Here is a 22,695-nt window from a genome sequence, read left to right on the forward strand (position 1 = left end):
GCGGTGTACAGTTCACAACACCTCAGATTCACGCAGCACCTTTGTCTTCTAGAGGGCCTCCGCCTCCATCCCCTCGGCCACCAGAACACACACATCACAGCTCCCGCGGCAGAGCAGGGAGACTGAGGCGGAGGCCTAGAAGGGATTCCATGCAGACTCAGGGCTGTCTGGGGCTCTCTGCGCTGCCCGGGGCAGGGGTGGCGGGGCCCCGGCCCTCACTGGGCGTCCACCTCGTATTTCAGGATGTAGGAGTAGAAGTTGTGGTTGGCATTCTCCAGCACCATGACGTAGACCTCCTGGCAGCCGGCTGTGCTGCAGCTGCCCTCCCAGTAGCCCTCGCGGCTCAGGGTCAGGGGCCACGTGTCCTGCCCCTTTACCAGGGCTTTGGCGATGCCGTGCAGCTTCAGCTTGAACGGGACGCTGTGGTTGGCGGGCAGCACGCCCGACAGGGGCTCCAGTAGCTCGTTGTCCTGCCCCCAGTTGCCGAAGCTCTCGGGGAACACGGGCCAGTTCACCTTGCTGTTGGTGCAGCACAGGAGGTAATTGAAGACGAAGACGTAGTTGCCCGGCTCCTGCCTCTTCTTGACGAAGATCTTGAGCGCGAACTTGCCGGCGTGCGGCACCTGGACTTTCAGCTCCGTCCGCTTCTCCCGCTGCAGCTGGAAGATGTAGCGCCGCTGTGTCTCCTCGGTGACGGGGCCATCGTCCCCGTGCAGCGATGCCAGGACGCTGATGCCCTCCTCCACGCCGAAGCTGATGGAGCAGCGCCCGTCGCTGGTGTAGATGACGGGCTCGGGGTGGGACGGCTTCGTGATGCCCATCTGCTCTGAGAACCAGCTGGGCCCCACGGGCTGGTGCAGCTCCGCGGGCAGCCGGACGTCGATGTCTGCGTAGTGGCACTTGAGTGTGTACTCCAGCACCGAGCTGTAGATTTCCGAGTTGCCCTTGGCGAAGATCTGCAGCTTGTGGGTGCCCACGGTCGGAGGGTACACGTCCAGCTTCATCCCGTTCTTCCTGAGGCTCAGCAGCCCGTGCTCCTGCTTGCCGTTGAGCATGAACATGAACAGCGTCGGAGCACAGCTCTCGATGGTGACTGTGACCTTCCCGTTCACTGTGGAGAGAGAGGCGGGGTCAGGTGAGAGGGGTCCGGCCTGTGCTGATGTGCTGGTAAATGTTTAACAACGGGGTCTCTGGGGGGAAAGCGCTGACACATAGCGTCTGCCCATTTCCGTGGTGTAAACACCTTCACCGTGATAGTTTTAAGTCACCAGTGTGACCTGAGTGAACACGATATAAGCCGGAAGCAGCACACCTCTGGAAGGGGCTCCCCTACCCGCTCTAGGTGGTTCTCTTCGAGAGCTGAAAGCTGGGTGGGAGGGGGTCTCAAGAAAAAAATCTGCCCCCAGCTGTATGTGCTTGCCTTGCCCATTTGATTCGTATCAGATGAGTGTTGCATGAAGCCTTAACCTGATTCTAGGGCAGGGGAGAGGGCTAAGGGACAAGGAGGGCCCAAGACCCTGGCTGGAGAGCCTCCATGTCTCAGGTCTTGCTTTCACCCCGCTCCCTCCAGCATCTGGGCCTTCCCTTATCACAGCTGTCATGTCAACACATCACCTTAAAAACGGGTTGGAATGGCTTCCCTCCTGGAGGCTGTGCTCAAGGGGCGGGGCTGCTTCCTTGCGTGTCCCCCACTCTCCCTGTGCCCCCCCCGCCACCCCAGGCTGCACATCTCTAATGGGGTCAGTGAGTGCAAGGGAGGGTCTTCTGCACCCACCTTCCCCGCTCCTTGCCCTCCAGCGCTGTCTTCCTCTGTCCCGGTCATTGCTGTCGGGGAGAGGGGCTGAGTTCTCCGGTTATTGCAGCCCACCAGCACTCCCCTACCTGGCCCTCCCTGCTTCGCAGGGCCACAGGGAGGGAGAGGGCTTCTCTGAGAGCCTCACCTTCTCTCAGAAGCTGATCACCTGCTCCGCCCAGCCACCTCCCCAGTCCCATGCGTGGATGAGCGCAAAGGAAGGAGACAGACTAGCGTCTGATCCATGTTCCCTAGTAGCCTGTCCCCAGTCGGGGTCCAGTGCTCTTGCTGGGTAGGCAGAAAGCCATGCCCAGGCTCTAGGACAAGTGTCCCTGAGACTTCCTGTCTAATCAGCCACGAGGTCCCCGACTCCAGGCTGCTCAGCTACTGCATTCAGTGGTACCTCCCATCTTGGGAGTGAGTGAGAATCCCCACACAGGCAGCAGGACCGGGATGGGGGCTCCATCAGACTCCCCGCTTCCTTCTTCATGGCTCGTCCATCTGGAAGACTTTCCCTGCTTTCCCAGGTACTGCCAACTCACCTACCTTACTCTCCCAAACACTTCCCCACTGCAGTTCCCCTCCACCCAGTCAGCTCTCTGAAATCTGGCCTCCGTTCCCATTCTCCAAGTGTTCAAGTGTGCTTGGAGGATCTGCGCCGCTGGCCATGCCCTCCTGGAAGGCCTCTCCTCGCCTTGCATCCACCACCCTCTCCAGCCTGGCCCTCTCTCCACCCTCTGACCACCACCTGATCCCTTCCCTTTCCCGTACACTAATTGTGGCATTCTTTGTGCTTAGGTGCTATTTTCTTTGTCTACACTCTTTCTCCACTGCCACCAGCCACCGTGGGACCTGGTGACCTCCAAAGGAAAGTGACCAAGAACAGCAAACTTGTTATCAACCTCTCTCGGTTGAATCCCTCCTCTCCCCTCACTTCCTAATCTAAGCCAGCTCAGAGGGCAGAAGCTGTCTCAGCCTTCAGCTGCTCATGGACCCTGTCCTGCTCCATCTTGCACCACAGTTGGTTGTGGGGTCCCCGTGCAATTCACCTTTGATGCATGGAATGCTCCCAGCATCTCCACATGGCAGCCCGAGGGCTCCTGAAAATATCCACCCGGTCACTCCGGGGCTCACTTCACCATCAAACCGGAGGCCAGTGGAGAAGCCTGTCCCCTCCTGCCTTGCCTGAGTCAGGACCGTCTTCGGGCCCACACGGTATTCCCTCACATCCTCCCGGGGACACCCGTTCACGTCCCAGGGCCCTCACACATGCTCTTCCCCATACCGTTGTCCCCCAGACCTGGATAAGACCTCAGGGTAACGTTCTGACTGCAAAGAAAGCTTTCCCGCTGCCCTGGGGCGAGGCTGAGCTGCCTGGAAGCCTCTCTGCTGGCTCTGCATCTCCTCCAGGGAACTCAGCACCATAGTAATGAATTGGTTACGTGTAACGTCCGTCTGTCCTCCCTGGGGGCGCCACAGGGAAGCGTCCGCCTGCCTCCTTTCCTGCCATGTCCCAGGCCTGGCCGGGGCGCGTGGCCCAGGGCGTTCTTGGCAAAGGTGAGTTGACTGGCTGGGAAGACTTGAAATAAAGGATTGGAGACCCCTGGGGACCAAGTTGGAGCCTGTGACCTGCTCTTCCTCTCACCCCTCCTTTGCCCCCTCTCACTCTCTCCTCCCCGCATTTTGCCCGCCTCAGTTTTCCTCTCAGCTTTCTTCCCATCCCCAATCTTAAGAAAACTAGCTCCAGCAAAGAAATATTCTATAAATATGCTTCATGAATATGCAATCACATTTTAGGTTTACTATATATTAAGAAACCCAGTGTTTACATTTTCTCTGTCTCCTGAAAAGGCAGACCCCTTGGGGGCACTGTTTTGATGCTGGTGTGACCTGGCCTATTCCTCCCTGTGGCCCCGTGGCCCGTGACAGCTGGAGCAGACCCCCATCTGACGTAGTGGAGGAGCCGCACTCCGGAGACGGCAGCTTCACGCCGTTATCTTAGCAGCGGGAGCTGCCAGGTATTGGTAGTGTTAGAAAAAGTATTCCCGAGCTCAGCAGCCTAGTTAAGGAGACTGTTGTGAGGTGGAAGGGACAGGTCAGCTGGGACTAATGTGGGTGCCCCCATAGCCCTGAGTGTGGGGTGGGGGGTCCCCCAAAGACCGTCCCACAGACCCCGCTGTGCTCACACCAGGTGAGCTCAGGCTTTCTCTCCTGGGAGCACACAGGCCCCCAGGGGCAGAGATGGGGCCCGTAGGCAGTCCTTGGAGGAAGTGTGGGGGGTGCACTGATCCTGCTGGGCTGAGCCCTGACTGTGGCTCTGGCACCCCTGGCCCCAGCCCCCCATAGGCCTTGCAGTTCCCAAATATACCCAGCTGGCTGCCCATGGCCCCTGTGGGGAGGTGGGGAACAAAGGTCAGTCCAGGCCAGCCTTGGGGACAGTTCGGCGGGGGGTCCTGCACGCCCAGCTGAAGAGGCTGGTCCTGCCTTCAGGAGGGAAGGAAACAGGGCAGCGGGCAGAACCGGCCGGCATCCAGGCGGTGAGGGGAGCTCTGAGAGGCCAGGCAGCGCCCCTGGAGCCCGGCCGTCGTCTGGGGTGCTTGAGCTCAGACCTGGGGGCCTTGCCGTGTCCTTCCTGGAGCACGTGCTCCCATGTCCCGGGATGCCTGCTCTCCTCCAGCTCCCAGCGCCCAGCTCGGTGGCTACCTCCCTACTACAGCCCCCAGCGCGCTGTCCTGGGACACGCCCGCCGCTCGCCCACTAGCTGCTTAGGCCACTGACACGCAGAGCCTGGCTCAGCCGGGCCAACACACATTCTCTGCCAGGAGTTTAGGAGCATCTGTCGGGCACCTGAGCTGGGAGGCGGGTGTAGCCAGCTCTGAGGCAGTCCTTTCCCTGCTGTGTGAGCTGAGAGAGACTCCCCCAGCTCGGGCCCGCCAGCCCTGGTGCCGCGACCCCGGGCCGAGAACGCGGTCCTCAGGCCAGGGAAACCTCGGACCCCCTACGCATCCCTGTCTTGGTTTATGCTGGTGGGAGGGGCTTCTGTCCCCACAAAGGTGACCTGAGGCTGCGCCCTGCCCTGATGGCCTGACGGCCTGGGCTGCCTCTGTTGCCCCTGCACAGCCCCCATATACAGCGTCCAGCGAGCTGGGCCCTGGCAGGGCAGCCCTGCGGGCCCGGGTTACCTGTTTTGATGATGGAGGTCTGTGGGTGGGCGCTCAGCATCCCCTTGTTGTAGAACTCACTCTTGTGATACATGTTATTCTCAAACTGCCGCAGAGACTGAGGAGGCCTGAGCAGCTGCCAGTTCTTGTTGTCCGGGAAATGGTCCTCGATGAACAGTGCCGGGTGGGTGAGGAAGTAGAATTCATTGTAGCTGGAGGGGGAAAGGAGGGCAGGAGTCATGTGAGGGGAGAAGCCCCGGGTGTGCGAGGGGTGGGGGGCCCACAGGGGGTCTTTGGGGCCTTCTTTGGGCTGACGTATCTTAGGGGGGTCCCGGCCACTAACCAGGGGGAAGAGGCACCACTTCCAGCCCTAACGTGGGTGCTGCAGATGCCCCCTCAGTGGCTGCTTCCATAAATAGGAGGTGAGACAGGATCTGAGGCCCCCCCCCCTTTTTTTTTTTTTGTGGTACGCGGGCCTCTCACTGCTGTGGCCTCTCCCGTTGCGGAGCACAGGCTCCGGACGCGCAGGCTCAGCGGCCATGGCTCACGGGCCCAGCCGCCCCGCGGCACGTAGGATCTTCCCGGACCGGGGCACGAACCCGTGTCCCCCGCATCGACAGGTGGACTCTCAACCACTGAGCCATCAGGGAAGCCCTGAGGCCCCTTTTAAGACAAGGCCACTGCCCAGGAGGGGCTGTGACCAGGCGGGGAAAGGGCTGCCCCTGCTCTCAAAGCCAAAGAGATTTGAAGGGAGCAAAGCCATGACCCACAGACCAGGTGCCAGTGGAGTGGAGGGAGGGCAGGGAGGGAAAGCCTGGTGCACCAGCTCCGTCCACATGGTGACCTGATGTGAGTAGCTGTGCAGGTGAGAGGCCCTGATATGGTCCCTGGGGCTGCCTAGACACGGCTCTCTGGAGGTCAGTGATACAGATCAGGAGAAGAACGGGGGACTCATCTGACATGGGCGAGCCTTCACTCGACCCAAGGTGAGCAGTGCCCAGAGCTGATGCAGCAAAGCAGGGGTGTAACTGAACGCGTCCTGCATGGACGGGCTCCGTGCATGCACTTGTATCGGCCCCGCGTGTGGACCGTCAGGATTTTAACTGCACGAATGGGGCCGTGCTCTCATTTTTCTGGATGAAAAGGCATCTGAGCTGCTGATGGACATCAAGATCCAGCATGAATGTTATGGCCTTAGCTTAAGGCCGGAGCCTCAGAAGACAGATGCGCTCCAGTACCCAGTACCCAGGCCACCCTGCCCCGCTGTGGCCACAGGGAACCTGCACACCCCAGCACCCCTTCCCGCAAACCAGACCCCTTTTCTCAGAGGTGGGATTCAGCTGCATTCAGCCCAGAGAGCAGGAGGAGGAACCCCGGTGCCTGCGAGAAGCAGTAGGAGAGAATTCTGGCAACTGTAACACAGTCAGTGGCCAAGCCCTGAGGGGAACCTACAGACACTTAGAGAAGCTTCTCAGCCCGGCCTTTCCTTGCACTTGGCCTGTGGGCAAGCACAGTGCTTTTAGCACTTGGGTGGAGGGAGCGCTGGGGAGCCAGAGGGGGGATTTAGACAGTGGAGCGTGAGGTGACAGGAAGGCCTGGGCCCTCATCACTGGCCTGGAGGTAGCTCACTCCCTCCACCAGAGGAAGGGTGGGAGCGGCCAGCAGCACACGGAGGCCCCCCCGCTCTCCTTCCCCTTCCATCCGGCCTTCTCCACCTGCCGCCTCCTCCATCTCCACCCACCAGACACCCCGCAGAACTGAGGCACTTACAGGAAGGTGAACTTGGAGGTGGTGGAATCCACCAGGCCGCTGCCCCAGGTGCTGTCCACCAGGTGCCATCTCCCCTCCAGGAACACGGCGTTCCAGGCGTGGTCAAACTCCCCGGAGAAGCTCTGCCCCGGCTGGTAGCCAAAGCCCTTGGAGTAGCCAGGCACGGTCATGCACTGCACGCCTGCGATCCTGGGGCGGGACAGGGCTCTGAGAGGCGGCTCCTGCTGGGGCTGCGTCCAGCACCACAAGTCTGTCTGTCTGTGGCCCCAGGCCTTAGGCGCATTTGCTGTCCACAAGTCCCCCCGGGCCTCTCCTCTTCCCTGCCTCTCGCCCAGTCACACACACACAGCCTTTTGTCTGCAGAGCCGAGGGACAGGGGGACACAGGGCTGGCTGGCCCCTCCGGCGCAGCCTGGCTGCGGTCCCCGCTGTCTGCTCCCCCTTCAGCCTCTACAGAGCGCTTGGGAATGTCTCTCCCCAGAGCCTGCCTGAGGGCTCCGCTGGCAGCCGCAGGAGGACAGTAGCGGAACAGTGAGGGGCGCCTGGCGGACACAGAAACCAGGGGCATGCCAATGCTCTCGACTCGACACACGTGGCTGGGGAGCTGGGTGGAGGTGCCACGGGTGGGGCGTCAGGCAGGGCGCTGCACGTGAGGATGTGGGAGAAACTGAGCCCACCTCCACCGCCACGTCCTGCCCGCAGACACCTGTGCGGCGACCCCTGGGGCAGGCCAGCCGGGGTCCCTATCTTGACCAGGGGAGGACTGGCCCACTGCCAGGGCCACCAAGGTGCATTAAGGCCATTTGCCGACTGATCGCCCTGGCCACGGTTTCAGAGTCCCCTGTAGCTGTTACTTTGGGAGTGGAAATGCTGAGTGGTCAGCCCGAGCTTTTATCAAGACCCCCTTGGCAGTGTGTTCCCCCACTGCTCACAACCAAGCTGGCCTGCACGGTGGGGCGATGGGCGCTGGTCACCTCTGGGGACCAAATGGCAAGCTCTAATCTGGCCTCTGTGTGACTTAGAACAAGGTGCTCCTTCTTCAGGACACTTTGCTTTCACTGTGGAAGGTTGGTGTAATCAACGCCCAAACCCGTGATATCCAAGATGTTCGTGATGGCCCATCGAATGGGGCTCAGCACGAGCTGCCCGCTGACTCTGCCCTCCCCTTGCACGAACCGGGGCTGTGCTCCGGGTGTCGACCCGGCCTGAGTCAGGGAAGCGGCCTCGGGCGTCCCTCCGGGAGGGAGCAGGTCTACAGCCTCAGTTGCTCTGAACAAGAGGCCATGGAGCCTCAGGCTAATGGGGTGAAATGGCCATGCACACAGGATAGGAATGGGGAAATTTTCCGTATAAAAACGACCATTTAATTAACAATTAGTAGAATATTGGATTAAGTACGACTTCTCTCTATTTACATATCATTTGTTGAGAGACCTAGTGAGGCAAAATATGGAGCCTGCAAATTACCAGATTCCACCTTGCCATGGGGGCCGCGCACGTGCCCACGCGGCCTGAGCTCCCCTCTCCTGCCGGGGGCAAGCCTGCTCTGCTGAGGCTCCTTATGGGCTGGGAGGTTTTGCAGCCCCCCACCCTTCTGCCTGCCAAAAGGACGTCCAGGCCTCCCAGGCTGCCTAAGAAATCCCATGGGAACAGACCAGCTGGGCCCGTGGGGAGGATTTCGGGAGCACTTGGGGGGCGGGAGCAGAGAACGAGAGAAACCAGATTCCGATGGATGTCAGGATTCTGCTGGTAAAAGCCTACACGGACTCCCTGAATCAGAAGGGCTGCCCAGAGGCCCGAGGCCTGGGAGAGGTGGGCCCAGGACCCCAGGGGAGGGAAGTGCAGCAGGCATGCCTGGAGAGCCCCCTCCTCATTTAGCTGCAATGGGATGAGGCCCAGGGGGTTTGTTCTCAGCCTGTGTGACCTGAGTGAGTTTAGAGTCTTAAAGGAAACAGCCGGCAGAGGGGCGGGGCGAGGGTCGCGTGCCAGGCCAGAGGCTGGGACTGAGGTACGTGCGAGGTATGGGGGCACCTTCCATAGACTCAGAGAGTGGACGAGGAGAAGGAATGTTGTGAAAAACGTTTAACGAGGTAGGAGATGCTCCTGACCCGCTGTTAACTGACAGGAGCCTATAAAACCCCACCATCAGCACAAGGCGTGTGTGTGTGTGTGTGTGTGTGTGCACGCGTGCGTGTGCACATGCATGGAAAACAAGAGATGGGGGAAGGCAGAGTGAGAGAGCACACAAGTCGTCTGGTCTCTCAGTGGTGGGATCAGGGGTGATTTTACTTTTCTTCTTTAAGCTTCTCTTTATTTTTAAAATTTTCAATAATGATTATGCATTATTTTTCGAATTGGAAAAGAATCCATAAATACTACTTGAAAATGACACTTTTAGTGAGTTATTGTCCTTTCTTGCCCAGAACGTCGGTGCATATGAATTTCTAGGATGATGTGGAGGAGTGTGGGGTCCTGGGACAGCAGTGTTTACACGAGGGGCTGCTTTGCGGGAGGGGAGGGTGTCTGCTCCGCTCTGGGCGAAGTCAAGGGGGAAGGAGAGGTGCTGAGCGCCCAGGCGGCCTCCAGGTGCTGTGAGAAAGATGGGGCTGGTGCTGATGTGGGCAGATGGCTGGCTCGAGCTCTGCCGGACGGTCCTCCTGGGAGAAGCCGTGTCCCCGGGCAGAGGTATCCTCCCACCACGGGTGTGACGTGGAGGTCAGAGTTGAGCACCAAGTAGGGAAATAAGAGTGAACACCCCGCCCCAAGCCTGGAAAGGGCCGGAGTGGGGAGAAGCGAGTGGCCAGCTGTCCTCCCAGAGGGCTCGGGGCTGGAGGCGGCGGTGACTGGGCTGAGCCGGGAGGGCGGGGCTCACCCCAGTGTGACCTTGCCATGCTTACTGTGGGCAACAGGGAAGGTTGGCATTAAATGATCTCTAGGGGTTGATTCTCTTCTGACAGGCTGAGGAGAAGCTGGGAGGGCCGTGGGGAATGCCTAGGGCAGAGTAAAGATGAAAACCCTCCTCAGCTGTGAGCTCCTGCCATGCTTGACTATGATATGAGGATATTTTATTACCTGGCAGCAATGTGCTAGATGAATTGGACAGGGAAGTCATAATGTAAAGCATTATTGTTAATAATCCATAACTCCCATGCAAGGAGGTGGACCTAGTAATTCTAGCTGCTGGTTGCTAGACAGATGACCCACCACCATCTCAGGTCATCAAAAGATCACCAACTGTATAGACTCTGTGCAAAGCACTGTACCAGGCGCAGGTACCAGGGGATAATACCACATATCATATCATTCCAAAATGTAATAGATACTATAACATAATAAATTGTAATATTCTAAACATAAAGCTCACTGGCCACCCTAGATGTGCTCATAGTCGGAAGGCGGCAGATATGTGAACCGTCACGAAAATGCTAGTGATAAGCATGGCCCTTTCAGGGAACCCAAAGGAGCAGGAATTTGCTGGAAAGCTCGGGGAGAGCACTGAATAAGCGCAGAGGACGAGAAACGTTTCCGCCTCTCAAAGAACCCCAACCAGCCATCCTAGAGCCCCAAACATCAGCCAAGGAGATGTATCTAATAACCTCAGGCTGCAGAATCTTGGTTTTTACTTTTGACAGTTTTGAAAATCCCAACACCAGTGGTTTTATTGAGGAGGTGATGGATCCAGACTGTGACTGTCATTTTAAACAGAGACGATCCGGGCCTCGGTAGCAGGGTGGCTGAGCGGCCTGGGGTGGGCGGTGTACCCTGCACATATCAGCCCCTGACCATAGTGGGCTTCCTCACCTCTGACCACTTCTTCCAGGATGTCTGAGCCACACAGAAAAAAGAAAAAAGGGAGGGTGGGAAGGCTATAGGAGATGCAGTAAAGCATGCTCTTTTTTCCCATCTTGATGAAAACATTGTGATTTCTAACAGTAAAATTAGGAAACATGCTTTCGTTAACGTTAAGCCCAAGGGCCTGTTTAACTGGGCAAATGTGTGAATTAGAATTTTTAGGGCCTTGCTGTTCCTGAAATGGTCCTCAAGAAGGTCATAGAAAACAAATTTATGGTTACCAAAGGGAAGGTGGGGGAGGGATAAATTGGGAGTTTGGGATTAAAATATACACACTTCTATACATAAAACAGATAACAAAACAGGTCCTACTGTACAGCACAGGGAACTCTACTCAATATCTTGAAATAACCAGTAATGGAAGAGAATGTAAAAGAATATATATATATATATGTATGTATAACTGAATCACTTTGCTGTACACCTGAAACTAACCCAACATTGAAAATCATTGTTTTTCAATAAAAACTAAAAAAGGTATATTATATAAATCCAAAAAAAGGTAAATTCTAAACTGGCAAAAAAATTGTGATTTCTATACTACAGCAGGACATGAATAACCATGATTTATGTTTCACAATTTATGTAGTTGATTTCTTGTAAATTTGACGGTGTCTTCATATTTCTGCTATATGGTCGGTCCCCTTACCCTTTTCTTATACCATCACCCTTACAGCAAGGTCAGTAACTGTAATCACGGTAATAATTTTCACTCCAAAGCCCTGTTTAGAGCCTTTTGAGGTTGACTTCAGCGGCCTCCTCTCTGACAAGTGAGGAGTTGGCAGTTCAGAGAGGGAGGCTGACTTGCCTGGGGACACTCAGTAGGCCAGGGGCCAAAGCAGCGCCAGGACTCATTTTTCCTGATGCACAGTTCAATAGGCTCTGTAAGCGCACCAGCCCTTTTGTACACCGAGATTTGTTTTAATCTATAAACTGCTGGGTGGTATACAGAGTGAAATTAAAGGCTGATTTGCTATAGTGACATAGTTCATCTCCGTGAGAATTCTCCTTTGGTGTATCTATAAGGATGGGAGAGTTTAGATGCCCCTTTCAGAGGCCGTATATGGGGAGGATAATTTAAGGTTATTTAATGTATCCTGACTTCTGGGCCTTTGGAACCAAGTGATGTTCTGGGAGGGTCTGGGGCATGATGCCACACCGCGGCACGCCACTGTGACAGCTGCAGGATGCATGGAAAACGCTCTGACATCTGATTGGTGACAACGGGAGTCTCCTCAGCCCCAAAGTCTCAAACTGGTAATTATCAGAAGTCCCTGGAAAAGCTGCTAGCTGGTGGTAACGGGGAGAAATTGCACTGGAGGCTGACCTAGTGGTAGAATTCTGGGGAATTAAGCTTGACCCTCGCAAGGAAATGAAGCAAAATTCATGAAGGCTGCCGGGAAACTGAGGCAAAAGGAGAGACATCAATGCTGGATGAGAGAAAGTCAGAAAGAAACTGGTCCAGCAGTTACAAGCAACAGTGCTGACAAAAAAGGTATAGTGGTTACTTGGGAAAGACAATGAAGAAATGAATGACGTTGCAAAAATATCTGAATTCCCCACCACATTACTTTATTAAATCAGTCTTTAATGAGGCCATTGCAGGGAGGTGGAATGGACTGGCAGAAGTAATGCCAGCCGTGTGGATACAACTCTTGCTAAGAGGCCACCTTGACAACTAAGCAGGGGTAAATCAGCAAGTGTGGATTACACGTCTTCAGTTATTAAGGAGTCCGGTAATGAATCTACCAAACCTTCAGCAGTTATTTTAAAGGGAAGGGCACTTAGGAAAGATGCATGGACCAGGTTACTGATCTTTAAAGCCAAAGTTAAAGGAATTCAGCGAACTGTGAGCTATTGTTAAATGTCCCAGGCAATGCAGAGAGTATTTCACATGGTAACTGCCAGGTTGGAACCTAGCTTTAAATGATGCAAAACGTTGGGATGTGTTTTAATGATCAGCTTCAGGCCGGAATACGGCCGTTGTTAAGCATCTGGACCAGGCCAAAAGGGCTGACGGTTCCACTCAAGGCCAATGTCAATGTTCTGAGCCTGTGTGAGTCTATGTGGGTCTGTAGGAAAGTTCTACAGAGCAAAGACACTCCAATACTGTGGGAAGACAGGGAGGATTTAAAAACAACAACCATCCCCAAGTCAGGTTAGCAAACTCCACACTGCATGTTCTCATTTAGTGCTGTAGTCCTGCCAGGAGGCAATAAAGTCCCCAGTGTACAGATAAGAAAACTGAGGCTCCCAGAGGCTTAGTGCCTTCCAAAAGGAACAAAACTCTTAAGTGGTACATTAAGGACTGGAAATCAAGGGCTGGTAAACTAACTGAGGCCTGGAAGTCTTTCTGCTATAAATCTGGTACTCCTTCCATACCATGCTGAGAAGGCTTCTACTGGATAAAGAAAGATATATTCTATGACTTAAAACCCTGAGTGTTTTCAAATTTGCAAATTGAGATGAAAATGCTGAAAGGTGCTAGGCACAAACAGAGCTGAACCCAGAGGGAGGGCTATTCCATTATCTAAAGAGAGAAGAAGGTCCGTTTCCTACAAGTCTGCTAGGAACATCCTGTCGTTTCCTGTCATCGAGGGCCTACTGTGTGTCGGAGTCTGAGATGTGTATTCACAGGGAAAGCAGAAAGGGTCGGGGGAGACATGTGAAGACATAGAAGACCTATAAGAACTATAAGAAGAAATGAGCACAGGCAAAGCCTACATGATAGAACAAAGTCCAGAAAGCAATATGACAAAGTGTCAAGTGTCATCTCGAAGTGGTAGGATTCAGGGTAACTTAATTTTCTTCTTTTTGTTTCTATGCACTTTATAAATCTATAGTTAAGTTTTATTTTTAATTTACAAAAGTTAGTTAAAGAAAAGCCTAAGCAAGACCTGAGCTGGCGTACAGGTGTGCTGACGGCACCCCGGGAGGGAGAGGGGGGGCCATCCTGCAGCAGGACCCGAAGAGCATTAGGGAGAGGAGAGCAGAAAGAGCCTGAGGAACTGGAAGTGGGAGCGGTGGAGGCGGCAAGGCCGGGAGGGAGGTGAGGCTACAGTTGGGAGGACGTTATGGGGCAGTGTAAGCCTTTAGTCTGGTTCAGGAACCCAGGGCCTGGGAGCCTGGGCAGGGGGCCGGTGAGGACCCCGGTTTCTGGAGACGCCCAAAGGCATGTGGGGTGCCTGGGTCTGGGGTGGGGTGGGAATGCGGGGGTTGGGAGATGGGTTGAACCTCTGCACCCTGACCCACCGTGGGCCCCTCTAAGAGCAGACGGTGAGCAGGAGGGGTGGAGCAGCATGTCTGTGCTTGCTGGGCGTGGGAGGCTGGACAGCTGGGGGTCAGGCTGGGAGTGGGATGCGTGTCCCCCAGGAGCAGGACATCCTGTGGCCGCTGTACAGCACCGACACATCACGACCGCCCGCCCGTGGACTCTTAAGTGTCTGTTGCTACTCTTGGTTTGATGAATTGCCCCCTGCGGTCCTGGCTGGCTGATGTCTGGGTGCCTGAGAAGACCGGCTCCCAGAGGGCTGCAGGGGCAGTGGGCACAGTCTGTCTACACCCTTGGGGATGGGCTTTTCAGTGGTCCCTAGGGCTGGCTGACTGTTTCCCGGGAAACACGGCAGACCTCAGAGAGCAGGCACAGGAAGGTGTGCGGGTCGGCGGGGCTCCCCCAGCCTTGAGTGTGTCTCCAGGTCACCTAGAACCTGCAGTGACGTCTCCAAACACAAAGAGAGCAGCCACTCGCCTGCTCTCACCCACCTGGGCAACCTGGCCAGGTGCTCCCTCCCGGAGCAATGGAAACGGAGCCCAGAGGCTCCAAGAGACGAGCTGCTTCCTAGTTATTCAGCTTTTCCAACTGACAAATCTTTTCGGGTGGGGGAGCTTTTGCTTCCCCCGAGGGGGCCCCTGTGCCAGCCCCGAGGACAGCCTTTCACAGTCCTCTTGGCGCCCGCAGTCACTGTCCTCGCGTTCCCAGATCTGCCATTCTTCTAACCTTCAGCTGCACAGAGATGGGAGAAGGTGGAAAAAGGGCCTTTTATAACCAAATTATCTCTGTGCATTCATCTGCCATTATGTTAATGTATCCCGAAGCCCGACAGATGGTACGAAGTCAATTATGCTGGTGTTAAAAAGGGAGAAATTGACCTTTTCAGGACTCACTTGGATTCAGAGCAGAGTTTGCAAACTCGGGTTTCAGGCCTGGCACGAGGTGAAGGCTCAGGGCGCTTGGCAGGGGGAGGGGCTGGGTCGGGGTGGTCAGCGCGGGACGCCTGTGTACCTGCACATTCTCTCAAAGAGCCCAGCGTAGCCGTCACAGTTGGTCTTCTGGGTCTGCAGGATGGTGGTGGGTTTGAAGGCCTGGCGGTCCTTCTCCTGGGCGGCCTCAACGTCATACTCTGGAGGGCAGGGGAGGAGGCCGTGAGGAACCAGGTCCCTGGAGACGACCGGCCGGTGCAGAGGAGAGAGGGGCCCGCCATCTGCGGCACCGCCCCTGCCCTCCGCTGCACCTTCCAGCATCACTTGGGCTGGCCTCCCTCAGGCCGGGGGGAAACCGCTGTGGACTGAAGGGAGCAGGGCCCCAGGCCAGGTTCTATCTGGCAAATGTCCCCTCGTGTGTGGGCGAGGGCCGGAAGAGCAAGGCACTGGCTGAGGGGCCGCTGGTTCCTTAGGCCTCGTAGGAGGGGCTGGGAGGGGAGGGACCAAGACAGCACTGGGCTGGGGTTTGCCCGCGTGTCCCCACCACAACGCAGCTCTGCAGGCAGGGCCAGTGAGGCTGCTCACCCATCCCTGTGGCAGCCCCCAAGGCCAAGGCCTCACACTGACCTGCAGGGCACGAACTGAGCTACTATTAAAACTGGTCCCAAATAAAGAAGACAGACTGTCACTTCAGTAACAGCAGAGCTTAAGGCATGGGGGAGGCCCTGAGGCTGAATCCCTGTGGCCTTTGAGGGCACAAAGGAGGTGTGTGTGTTGGGGTGGGGGTGGTGTGTGTGTGTGTGTGTGCGTGCGTGCGTGTGTGGGGTGGGGTGTGGTGTGTGTGTGCATGTGTGTGTGGGTGGTGTGGGGTGGTGTGTGCGTGTGTGGGGTGGGGTGTGGTGTGTGTGTGCATGTGTGTGTGGGTGGTGTGGGGTGGTGTGTGTGTGTGTGTGGGGGTGCATGTGGGTGTGTGTGCATGTGTGTGGGGTGTGTGTGGTGTGTGCGCGTGTGTGTGCATGTGTGTGGGGTGTGTGTGGGGTGCGTGTGTGTGGGGTATGTGTGTGTGGGGTGTGTCTGTGTGCGTGTGTGCATTTGTGTATGTGTGGGGTGGGGTGGTGTGTGTGTTACGGGTGTGTGTGTCGTGTGTGTGTGTGTGCGCATGTGTGTGTGCCTGTGTGGTGTCTGTGGGGATGTGTGTGTGCGCGCGTGTGTGTGTGTGTGGTGTATGTGTGCGTGTGTGTGGGGTGAGGTGGGGTGTGCGTGTTTTTGGTGTGTGTGTGTGTTTGTGCGCATGCGTGTGTGGGGTGGGGTGGGCTGTGTGTATGTGGGGTGTGTGTGTGTGCGTGTGTGTGTAGTGTGTGTGTGTGGTTGTGGGTGGGTTGCATGTTTTGGTGTGTGTGTGTGTTTGTGTGCATGCGTGTGTGGGGTGGGGTGGGCTGTGTGTGTGCAGGGTGTGTGTGCGTGTGTGGGGTGGGGTGGGCTGTGTGTGTGTGTGGGGTGTGTTTGTGTGTGGTTGTGGGTGGGTGTGCGTGTTTTTGGTGTGTGCGTGTGGGGTGGGCTGTGTGTGCATGTGTGTGTGGGGTGGTGTGTGTGTGTGTGTGTGTGTGTGCATGTGGGGGGCGGGGCAGCAAACAACGTCCTGACGGACGTCCTGTTTCCCATCCTGTCCCCTTGAAGCCCAGGCTGAGTGCCGGGGCTGGAGTTGGAGGAGCGGCTCCTCAGGTCCTGTGGCAGATGCTCTACCTGTGTCAGGTGAGCTCACCCTCTAAGCGGCATCCCTAACTGCTGCTCTGGGAGGACAAAGAGAAAGCCCAGTGGCAGCAGGTCAGGGAAGCCCTGCTGGTCTCTATGTCACAGGGAAGTCACTAGGAGTCCATCCCACCAGCCAGCTCCTCCATGGACTGCGGGGTGCAGCATCCAGCTTCCCCTTAGCAGCCACCTGTGGGCTTGGCTTGAGCTGGTCAGACTCTCAAGGCTGTCCCATGCAGAGCTGTGGGCAGCTACGCAGGCCCAGGTCCCCTGGGGTGGCTCTGAGAACCTGGAGACCGGGCTGAGAGCAGCGGCCGAGGCCCCCACTGTGGGAGCAGGGAGCCAGGAGAGGGGTGCCCACCCTTCCTGGCGCGGGTGTTTTGAGAAACCTCTGGTGTTGCGGTAACTTTTCAAATAGCTATGGCTCATCCCCAGCCTCCTCCTTCTTGGAGATGACCTTCTGCCCTGGGTTCTCATCTCTATGGAGCAGGTCACCCAGGAAGGCAGGACTGACGGAAGGTTGCCGCTGGGTGAGGGGCCTCAGATCTGGCTGTGGGCACAGGGCCACGTGGGATCCCCGCCCATGCACCCTTCATGGAGACTGCTAGCACACAGTGAGTTAACCTTGGTTATTGAACTCAGCCATCTGAGAGCCCCTCTCTTCCACCTTCCCTCTTCCTCCACACACATGGGTGATGGAGTCAAGCCCAGAGACGTTCCTCTGGGAACAGGGTCCCAGAGCCAGTGGCCCCACTGGCAGGCCTACCTATGTGGTGGCAGATCCAGATCCAGATGGCGCGGACCCTCTCCAGGTCGCTGTGGGCCTCCTGGAGCAGGTCGCTTACCAGCGCGTCCAGGCCGCTCTTGACTGTCACCTGGGAAGTGGGAGGGGGGTGCTACGTCAGGGCCCAGACAAGGGCTGTGGGGAGCCCGGTGCCTTGCCACCTGCAGCCAGCACTGCCCTTCCTCTGGGCAGAAAAGGAGAGGCCCAGAGGCTCAAAGGCTGGGCTTAGGGCAACCTTGATGCGGGGCTGGACGTGGTGGGCAGTGCTGACCAGCTGAACCACTGGCCCTAGAGCCATCACATCTTCTCTCTGCAGCTCCTGGGGCCAGTCAAGTGGCCATCTGGGCGCTGTAGCAGCCCCTAGTCATGGTCAACACTACCCGAAGCAATCGACAGATTTAGCACAATCCCTATAAAAGTCCAACAGCCTTTTTTTGCAAAAATGAAAAAACCAGTCCTCAAATCCATACGGAATTCTAAGGGGCCTGGAATAGCCAAAACCATTTTGAAAAAAGATGAACAAAGTTGGAGGACACAGATTTCTGGATTTCAAACTCACTTAAAGTTACAGTAATCACAACAGTGTGATATCGACATAAGGGTTATATAGACTAATGAAACAGAATTGAGTCTAGAAATAAACTCATACGTCTATGGCTAATTGACTTTTGACCAGGGTGTCAGGTCCATTCAATGGGGAAAGAATAGTCTCTTTAATAGATGGTAACTGACAACTGGATATCCATATGCAAAAGAAGGAAGTTGGACCCCTACATCATACCATATATAAAAATTAACTCAAAAATAATCAATGACCTAAATATAAGAACTTAAACCATAAAACTCTTAGAAGAAAACACAGGGGTAAATTGCGTTGACCTTGGATTTGGCAATGGATTCTTAGATATGATACCAAAAGCACAGGATATAAAAGAAAAAATAGATTAATTTGGCTTCATAACAATAAAAATCTTCTGTGCATCAAAGGACAATATTAAGAAAGTGAAAAGATAATTTATAGAACGGAAGAAAGTATTTGCAAATCATATACCTGATAAGGGTTTAATATCCAGAATATATAAAGAACCCTTATAATTCAACAACAAAAAGACAACACAATTTTACAATGGGCCAAGGACTTGAATATGCATTTCTCCAAAAATATATAAATGGCCAATAGACACATGAAAAGATGCTCAATGTCATTAGTCACTAGGGAAATGCAAATCAAAACCACAGTGAGATACTACTTCATACCCACTAGGATGGCTATAGTAAAAAAAAAAAAAAAAAAAAGGCAATCAAAAAATTGGCAAAAATTTGAAGAAATTAGAACCCTTGTACATTGCTGGTGGGAATGTAAAACGGTATAGCTGCTGTGGGAAACGATTTGTCAGTTCCTCAAAAATTTCAACATGGAATTACCATAAGACCCAGCAATTCCACTCCTAGGTATATATATAAAAAGAACTGCAGACAGATACTCAGATACCTGTTCACCAGTGTTCATGGGGCAATATTTTGGCAATAGCCAAAAGGTAGAAACAATTCAAGTGCCCATCACAGATGAATGGATAAACAAAATGTGGTATATCCATGCAATGAAATATTACTCATCCATTAAAAGGAATGAAGTTCTCAGAACTTCACAATGCTAAGTGAAACAAGTCAGACACAAAAAGACACAGTGTATGATTCTTACTTATATGAAATATCTAGACTAGACAAATTCATAGAGACGGTAAATAAATTAGAGGTTACCAGGGGCTGGGAGGAGGGAGAATGGGGAGTTATTGCTTAACGGGTACAAAGTTTCTGCTTGGGGTGATTTTGGAAGTAGACAGTGGTGATGGTTGTACAACACTGGGAATGTAACTGACGTCACTGAATTGTACACTTAAAAACGATTCAAATGGTAAATTATATGGCATATGTTTTACCATAATATATAAAAAAAGAGCAAATTAGGTTTTCTGCAGGGATCCTCGGGAGGAAACAGGGCTGGGGTGGCTGGAAAGGCAGCCCTGGCCACGCTCACTCTTTCTAGAGAAGCAGGAGCACCTGTACGCTTACCTCTGCAATGGTTGCCCACGCCTCGGTCAGCTCTCACCCTAGGTCCTCCTGTTCTCCCCTGGGACGGTTCCACCGCTCACACGGGAGCTCCAGGACCCACCCTCTGAGCACAGGGAGACCGCCAGGCCCCTCCGCGTGCCCCCTCGCCCAGCTGCTCCAACACCACGGTCCTGTCTTTGTCCCTCTCCCAGGGCCTAGAAGCACACGTTGCAGGCCCACATTACAGCCTGGCTGACTCCTGACTTAATCCCCAGCTTCGGTTCTATGGCTTCTGGCCCTTTGGTCCCCACTCTGCTCTCTGAGGCTGTCCAGCAGCCTGTCCATCCCTCCTGGCAGCCCTGACATGTCCCACCCTGCACAGACTCTGGACGCCCGCCTTCTCTTCCCTCAGTCATGCAGATGACCAGGCCTCAGACTCAACAGGGCCCAGGCAAGGCTTCCTTACCCGCGAGCCCTCCTCCTCCTCAGCTGGGCCCTCTGCTGGCCTCGGAGCCAGGCCGCATCCTCACCTCCTCCTCCCGGCCCTGGCGGCCCCAGCCTCTCCCGTCTGCCGCGTCTCTTCAAAACGCCCCCAGGCTCTCTCTCAGGACTGCCCGCATCTAGTCTCCCGTCCGTGCCAGGCTCCTGTGGGGTCTTCCCTCCACTCCCTCCCCCTCCAGCCCCCATTTGCCCTCCAGCCTGCCGGAGCCTGGCCCAGGCCTTCAGCCTCCTCTGAGCTGCCCCCCTAGAAGTACAAAGGGCCTCAGCGCTGAGCAGTGGAAGGGAGCCTGTCTAGCCTCACCTGGTCAGAGTGAACCATGCCTGCACCTTCTAGAACACTGACCCTTCCTGGTCTCGCCCGGCCTCAGGTGGCTCCTGGCCCTGCCTTCCCCAAGAGGGCACCCTCCCTATGGCTTTAGCTCTTAGCTGAATCTGACGGCTCCCAAAGCAGGGTTTCCGGCCCAGACCTCTCCAGGCTAGATACAGCTCCGGGCTCGGCTATCCAGCTGCCCAGGGGTCACCTCCACAGGCACCAGAGCCCACTGCACCCCACACAAACCGTCACCCCCCGACACATGCTCCAGCTCCCTCGCTCCGCGGGCCGAGAAGCTACCCTGCCTGCCCTCCACCACTCAGCGCAGTGACTGGGCAAGGCCTGCCCCACCTTTACCTCACTGCACACACACTGGGGAGGGGTCCTTCCCCTCTGCTTCCAGCTCCTCTCCGTTCTCAGTGTCCCCGCTTCATCCAGGGATGCCTCCTCCTGCCAGGACAGCTGGACACCCCCTACTGATGTTCCTGCCTTGAATCAGACTCTCCGATCTGAGCTCCTATCATCACTCATCAGTTCAGCAAAAAAGGTTCTCGAGTATCCACTAGGTGCCAGCCCCAGGGTGGTTTTTCTAGGACTGTAGACGATCTCCCGGCTTATCGGCCTAGGATCGCTCCCTCTGACCTTAGCAACGGGTCCAGCTCCTTAGCTGCTCCAATCAGACTCTCTGTGGTATGGCTCCTGCCTGGCTCCCAGGACCCCAGTGTGTCCCTAGGGCATCAGCTCTTGTAGCTGCTCCTCCCCACACCCACCCCAGATGTGCCCAGGCCCAGAGATGTGGGAGCTCAGCCGCCCACGTGTTCAGGGGTGAGGACTGCTGTGGTCATGTGGGTGCTGGCCGTCTGCATCTGTGGTCCTACCCCCATCCTCACGTCCCTTCCTTCATGGGCTGGGGCTGGCGGGGCTCAGCAGCAGCAGTACCCCAGTGGGCAGGGGAGGACGGGACAGGGCTGGCTGGAGGCGCCTGCCAACAGGGAGGCATGGGGTGTGTAGCCTGGGGTGAAAGCCTCAGGACCATGGGTGGGGTAGGAGGGTGAAATGGCCTCTGTCTGGGGGCTTTCTGTCCCCCTCCCACATGCTGTGGAAAGGAGCTCCGTACTACCCATCCAAGGGACTCAGGATACACTCAGGAGGGGTCTGCGGAGAGCCTTTGCCGCTCTGGTTTGGGAAACTCCAAGCCGCCTAGTGGGGGTGACCATCGCAGGCAGAGGGCCCGGCTCTCCTACCTGTGACGCATAGGTGTCCAGTTTCTCAAACTGCCGCAGGTCCAGGGGCATGGATTTCAGGCTGGAGCGATCCCAGGGGTAGGCTGGAAACACAGGGAGGTTGGTCAGGGTCTGAGACTGGCCAACAGGACTGCCTGGCCCAGGGCTCCCTGTCTTTTTGAGGAGCTGTGACTGCCTGACCTTCAACATGATTCCCAGACTGAAACACTGCTCTCAAGAGCTAGATCTCTTAGAAGGGTTCCTCGGTCCAACTGGTTTGGGAACCGTGGAAACTCCTCTAGTCCTCTGTGAGACTCACAGGGATGGTAAGCAGACCCCAGAAGTCAGCAGTAAAGAAAGTGATTGATTGCACCTCAATGAATTCAGCAGCCCCAGACGGACTGAGGACAGAATCCCTTCTCCCCACCCCATAGTTTCCTGCAGATTCCCTGCTAGCTTTCCCAGGAATGAATGCTCTGTGGGAAGCACCCAGGCAGTGCTGCTCGCCACTGATGTCCTGGCCACGGTGCCCAGGGTAGTGTGAAGGGCACCCGGGTGTAGGAGAGGGCACGATGGTCCTGGGCCACCTGGACCTCCGTAGGGTGAGGTGCATTTGGCACCCAGACAGGCTTCTTCCCTTGCCCATGGTTATCTGGAGACTGACCACTTGCACCCCAAGAAAGTTAAGAGTTCTGGCAACAGGTGCCCAAAGTACAGTGGGGGGGAGGGCCCTGAGGGAAGCTGGGCCTCAGAATCACCCTTCTACGCACAGCCTTTCTCAGGGGAAGCCAGGACACAGGACAGCCCCAGGCAGCTGCTGCAGGGCTGACTGACCAGTGGTCAGACCAACCCATGGGTGGACGGGCAGCAAACCCCTGTCCCAGCCCGGAGAAGAGCCTGGGCTCTGGCTGGGTCTTTCTTATTCAAGGCCCTCTGAGCCAGGCTGACCAAAATCAGGCAAGCTGGCTAGGAGGACAGGGCGGGGGTGAGAGGTGGATGGGGCCAAAGGGGCACTGATCCCCTGACTCCAGTGGATCAACTCCCAGCCTGCTATGTCAGGAACCTCTGGGTGCTGGGTGAGTAAGGGGTGCTGGCGGGACCCCAGGACATGACAGCAAGCCTGGGAAGAGCAGAGTCACATGGGAAAGTGCCTGGTGGGGCTGCACAAGGCCTGGGGTCTTGTCCAGTGACCTCCCTCTCACTGGGCTGTGCTAAAGCCAGCAGCCCAGCCTCCGGCGCAATCTATGGGGCACCTGGGTGGGTGAAAGAGACGGTGGATCACGTGGTAAAGTCAGCAGC

General features: G+C 55.8%; 1 protein-coding gene across 3 annotated transcripts in view; it reads right to left on the reverse strand.

Annotated features, from left to right (window-relative positions):
• Positions 1-215: 215 nt before the first annotated feature.
• KY (kyphoscoliosis peptidase) overlaps positions 216-22,695 on the reverse strand; it is a gene marked incomplete at both ends in the record, with an annotated part of 44,214 nt that continues 21,734 nt past the window's right edge. For all 3 annotated transcript variants that reach the window (XM_082625456.1, XM_082625455.1, XM_082625454.1), the window contains 6 exons: positions 216-1,111; positions 4,975-5,165; positions 6,724-6,912; positions 14,857-14,974; positions 17,290-17,398; positions 21,418-21,500. In XM_082625456.1, coding sequence (XP_082481582.1) covers positions 216-1,111; positions 4,975-5,165; positions 6,724-6,912; positions 14,857-14,974; positions 17,290-17,398; positions 21,418-21,500 — 1,586 coding nt within the window. The remainder of the gene's footprint in view (positions 1,112-4,974; positions 5,166-6,723; positions 6,913-14,856; positions 14,975-17,289; positions 17,399-21,417; positions 21,501-22,695) is intronic.

Source organism: Mesoplodon mirus (genome assembly GCF_964341445.2).
Source record: "Mesoplodon mirus genome assembly, chromosome: 6".
Taxonomy (NCBI): Eukaryota; Metazoa; Chordata; class Mammalia; order Artiodactyla; family Ziphiidae; genus Mesoplodon; species Mesoplodon mirus.